The sequence below is a fragment of the Zingiber officinale genome, chromosome 4A (genome assembly GCF_018446385.1).
Source record: "Zingiber officinale cultivar Zhangliang chromosome 4A, Zo_v1.1, whole genome shotgun sequence".
NCBI lineage: Eukaryota > Viridiplantae > Streptophyta > Magnoliopsida > Zingiberales > Zingiberaceae > Zingiber > Zingiber officinale.
In genome coordinates this window covers 144,789,215-144,794,221 of record NC_055992.1, presented here as the reverse complement: position 1 = coordinate 144,794,221, position 5,007 = coordinate 144,789,215, and the positions used below count along the sequence as shown (strand labels likewise).

Sequence of the window (5,007 nt, the reverse complement as noted above, 5' to 3'; positions counted from 1 at the left end):
TATAACTTCTCTCCCTTCTCCCTTTTACTCACCGAAGCCCACGGAATCATCGATTGCTACCCAGGTCGGATCGCCGGCGATCGTCGTCAACCCCCCCCCCCCCTTTTCTCTGCCTCCTGACAGCTCCGACTCTTGATTCCTGGAGAGGATTTGGATTTAGTGAAGAAGAAGAGGGATCGGAAGAAGACAAGTATGTCTTCCATCGTGCTGCCCACGGTCGGCTTGAAGGATCAACTGAGAAGGTTGCCTGTCTTCCTCCCCGGCGACGAGCAGCAGGCGGAGGTGGTATTGATGCAGCGGAACGGCTTTCATTGCGATCGGCGAGAAGAGGAGCAAGCGTCATCGGAGAGCTCCTCCATCGGCTCCGCATCCTCTTCCTCCGCTTCCGCCCAAGGCGATGAGGAGGGGGAAGAGGCCGAGAGCAAGCAGAAAGATGGGGCTCTCGGATCCTTGGACTCTTTGGAAGAATCGCTTCCCGTCAAGTAAGCGCATCATTTTCACGGATTTATTTATTTATTTTATTTTATTTTTTTTCCTTTTCGCCAAAAGGATGGATAGAACTGATTGCCCTAATTTGGTCCAGGCGAGGACTGTCCAATTTCTTCACGGGGAAGTCCAAGTCGTTCGCCAGCCTCGCCGACGTCGCCACCGCCTGCGCCCGGGACGTCGCCAAGCAGGAGAACCCCTTCAACAAGCGGCGCCGTCTGCTGATGATGAGCAAGATGCGGCGGGCGTCCTACGCCTCTCTCCTCTGTCCGTCGCTGCCGTCGCTCCTGTCCCCTTCCCACACCGTGGAGGAAGCCGACGACGAGGGGGAGGAGGACGATGCCGCCGCCGCAGTCGCCCTGCCTCCGCTGCCGCAACACGGCAGCGCTACCCTCGCCCGGAAGCAGACATTTCGATCGCTGAGATCTTTCTCCCTCTCCGATCTCCAAAATCATGCTTAATATTCGCTTCTCTCTGTTTCCCCTTTCATTCAAACCGATCATCATCGACATTCCTCAAACAAAAAATCTTTGTTGTAAAAGTACATGATCTCAAGTTCAAGATCTCCAAAATTCTCATGAATTCCCCGTCCTCCTCTCAAATTCGAGATTTCGACTTGTATCCCAACTTGTTCAACGCGTTTGGTGAAATGAACATGAACAAGAAAGATCAAGGTTTTTGCCGTATTAATTACGTGCGCATAGATAATATTATCTAGTGTCGGAGGATAAGATAAGGTTGTCCCGCGAGGGACCACACGCAATGTGGATGTCGCGGTGTCAGTTCTTATCCAGCCGACCAACCCCGCTTTAATTAATTTTTATCGAATAGCCGTACGGCCCAATCATCGATCCTTATCCCTATCCTCTCTCTCACATTGGATTCGATCTCATCCATCCTTATCTTTCCTGTATTATAATAGTAATAAAAATGGTGGCACCATCTCCTCGATGGTTCGCTTAACTGTGCCACGGTACCATTCCCTCTCATCCTTCCTTTCAAATTTCTATGGTCAGTCGATAAATAAATACTATAGATTTTTAAATATAATATAAATTGTAGGGTGACGAAAATTATAAGGTCTGACTAATAGTGAGATTGGACAACGTCTTGGACAAGCAAAGCAAAGCAACGTCGGTGGGGCGTTGCTTTCGAGTTTCTAGGGCAAGGGTTAGTTGAGTTTCGGAGCTCTGGCCGCGTACTAGGAATCAACGAATGAAGTTGTAAGTTGGCACCGACGGGCAGAAATTGATGGTGCAAATAAATCAAAATTAGTTGAAAAGTCATATTTGAGTTTGAAAAATATATATGTATGATATTTGAATTGATTATTTTTCAATTGAATGTGATCTGGCTGGATTCTTTATTTTAAATTGATTATTTGTCACTTTATTGATACTAATTCTCTCGTGATAACCCCGGAAGATTTAAATTCATGCATGTGATAATAAAAATATTATTAGATTGAGATAGGTAGAGTGTAGATTTGAACCTTTCATAGTGGTGGTTATATAATCAGAAAAACCATACGCTAGAAAAGATAAATTTTGATAGTAACAAATAATAGATAGCTAAAACTATTTTTGATGCATAAATTATAAATAATGAAGTTTTCTTCCTTACAGAATCTTTTATTGACAAGTATTAAAAAACTTAGTGATAACTTTTAAAAGTTTTAGTAACAAAATTTAGTCAAAACGAATGGGTGATTATTGCCAAAACGAAAAGATAAGGTGAGTAGAGATTTCTGACGATTGTTGTCAAAATAAAAGGATAGGATGATGATCGAGGAGCTTGAAAAGCAAGGTTTTAAATATCATAAAGAACGCTCTAAATGGAAAAGACTGACATTCCCCTAGAAAAAGCTATAAAAGAAAGGGAAATTATTTAGAGAGGAGATGGACTTTTTTATACATTTTCTACTGCATTCTTTACATCATTCTTGCCACATTTCTATTATCCTCTACTCTTGTCTTGTCTGACTTGAGTATCCGATGACTCTCATCGGGATTAGACTGTCAATCTTTGACTTTGTATTGACTTTGGTAGGGAAATCCTTCTAGTATGATAAGACGAACCTAAGAAGCACTTGGTCATCAATGCTCCAGTAGTAATCGGCTGGAAGTTTCCAAATTTCACCGTATCCCTGTGGCCCCGGTGGACGCTAACAACATTCCTCCATGGCTCATCTTTCTGAGAAGATGCCTTATCACCTCCTCAATTTCCTTCTACGCATGAGGAACTTGCAGCGTTGGATCCAAATCTTTCTCCGTTTCACCTTCTATTTTCTCTAGAATCAAAGCAACAAGAAGGTGACAGGAAGCAGGCCGTACCTATCAGTTTGCTCAAAGAACCTCATCGTGGAGGTGGTCACTGCCGCCACCGCGAGCAGACAATCAAACTCGTCGCTGCTGTTGGCCGATTTTTCAAAGTCAAGGGAGTTGATTAATAAGGAGCAATAAGAGCAGAGCAAATTATGGATGCTTGGATGAATTTATATGGAGATTCCTTCTGCATTGATCAAGAGATTGTTGGTTCTTGTGGTTTTAGCCAACTATTTTACTCTGCTGCAAGTCAGACATGACGCCCAAGTTTCTCTTCGTGGGTGAGTTCATGCTGGTTCGATGAACGAAGGTCTCCACCTTTTCCACTCAATGCACGAATCTGCTCAGTGACCAAATGTCACAACGTGGTGAACTGATGATGAACCTCCTCAGCACGACTGTTAGCCTCAGCAACCGTTAACCTTAGCGACTGTTATTTTCTCTGGCCGTTACCTTCGGATTATTCACATAAACGGAGTTCATAAATATAAAAATGAGTGAAACAACGTACGTTCTCATATTATAATTATATATTATATCAGTGGGGAGTTCCTAAATCAAGCATTTCAGCTTACAATGTGCTCATAAATGTCTACACCATATCCAAACCCTCTATCATCGGAGTACCAATTCAACTGTACCCGTCGGGCACTCAGAGCTTGGAAATCAGATGGCACCTGGGCCACATAACTTTCTTGAGTACCTCCAAGTGGCGGAGATTCCTTCCTTATTGCAGTCAAATCTCACTCAGATAATGGAGACCTTTATATAAGTTTAGGATTGAAGAAAATTAAGAGCAAGTATTCAGGGAAAAGAGGGGGGTGTCGATTTTGAAGGGACAGGATAGGTTGAGCCATAATTCTTCCTGATCCTCATTTTACTCCTTGATTATGGTACATTATTATTGTTAGTCTCAATAGCATAGAAATATGGCACTTAATTTGTATAACTTTCGTTTTGATTCCGAAGGGCAATTTGTAATTTAGCCATCAAAATTGAAAGGTCAAGTCAGCCTACATTAGCCAAGGACCATTTTATCTCATATTTCAACTTAATCAGTTGTATCAATTCTGTTTATTATGTACTAACATTCTTAAAAATAAGAGTACATTTTCAAGTTTGAATTTCAGAGAGAATTTAAGAAAGGCAGCCCCTGGCAAAAAGCCCAACTTCAAGCTGGCAACTTTTCATGTGGTAAAAAGGCGATTTGTTCGTCCCCAGCACCTCTGTCAATCCGTCCCTAGATCAACACGAAGGAGGTAAATCACGGGTGGCTACTAGTCATTAGTACAAATGGCCAAGACATGGGGGAGGTTATGCTCGGACACACTGAGTTTCGACCCCAAGACCTCATGTGATAACACCCTATGTCTTAACCATCGCACCGCCTCTAGGGGATGAGCTGACAACTTTCCAGGTCCTTGATTCGGTGGTGTAATAAAGCCCGACTCGGTAGGATCATCTTAAGATTTCAAGATTTCATGAGGTCCTAGGCTAAAATAAAAAATTTAAGTCTTTAATAATTTTTAAAAAAATATTTTTTTTCTCATCCTTTTTTATTCGGACTTGAGACCGACAATAGCGAAGTTATTTTTTTAAAATAAAATATTAATTTAAAAATAAAATTTTATATAAAATTTAATTTTCTAACTTTTTAGATGTAAATTTATTAATCAAAGTTTTATAATCAAGTTTTGATAATATTTTTTTTCAATTGATAAAATTACTAGATTATTTAATCTTTATTGAGACATTGTTGAACGTAAATAAGATTTTATTTAATTTTAAAAACTAAAGCAACACTAATAGATATAGTTAATAATATTCTATAAGGTATCCATGTATTAGAAAAAGAATTTATTTATTTTTATAAAGTTCAATACCTAAGGTGTAGTTTTAAATTTGGATTTATTATTTCTTTCAAAACTTTTAATTCTAAAAATAAATCTAAAGCATCAATATCAGATAACATGTATGTATTAAAAAGTTTTCAAGATTTAAATATTTTATTTTTAAAAACTCATCATCATTAAATTTTAACTTTTCTACGTCATATAAAAAATTTAAATTATCTTCATATATTTTAAATAGTTAAAATCTACTTTGAAATGAAGAAATAGTATGGTCAATATTATAATTAAAGTAATTAATTTTAAAAGATTTTTCAGGTGAAAGTTTCACCTCATTAATTTTATTC

The 5,007-nt window shown here is 39.3% G+C and overlaps 1 protein-coding gene across 1 annotated transcript; it reads left to right on the top strand.

Annotated features, from left to right (window-relative positions):
* On the top strand, positions 1-1,176 carry LOC121971568. Its single transcript, XM_042522892.1, has 2 exons — positions 1-482; positions 584-1,176. The coding sequence occupies exons 1-2, from the start codon at positions 193-195 to the stop codon at positions 945-947; spliced, it is 654 nt and encodes a 217-aa protein (XP_042378826.1). The 5' UTR covers positions 1-192; the 3' UTR covers positions 948-1,176.
* The last annotated feature ends 3,831 nt before the right edge of the window (positions 1,177-5,007 follow it).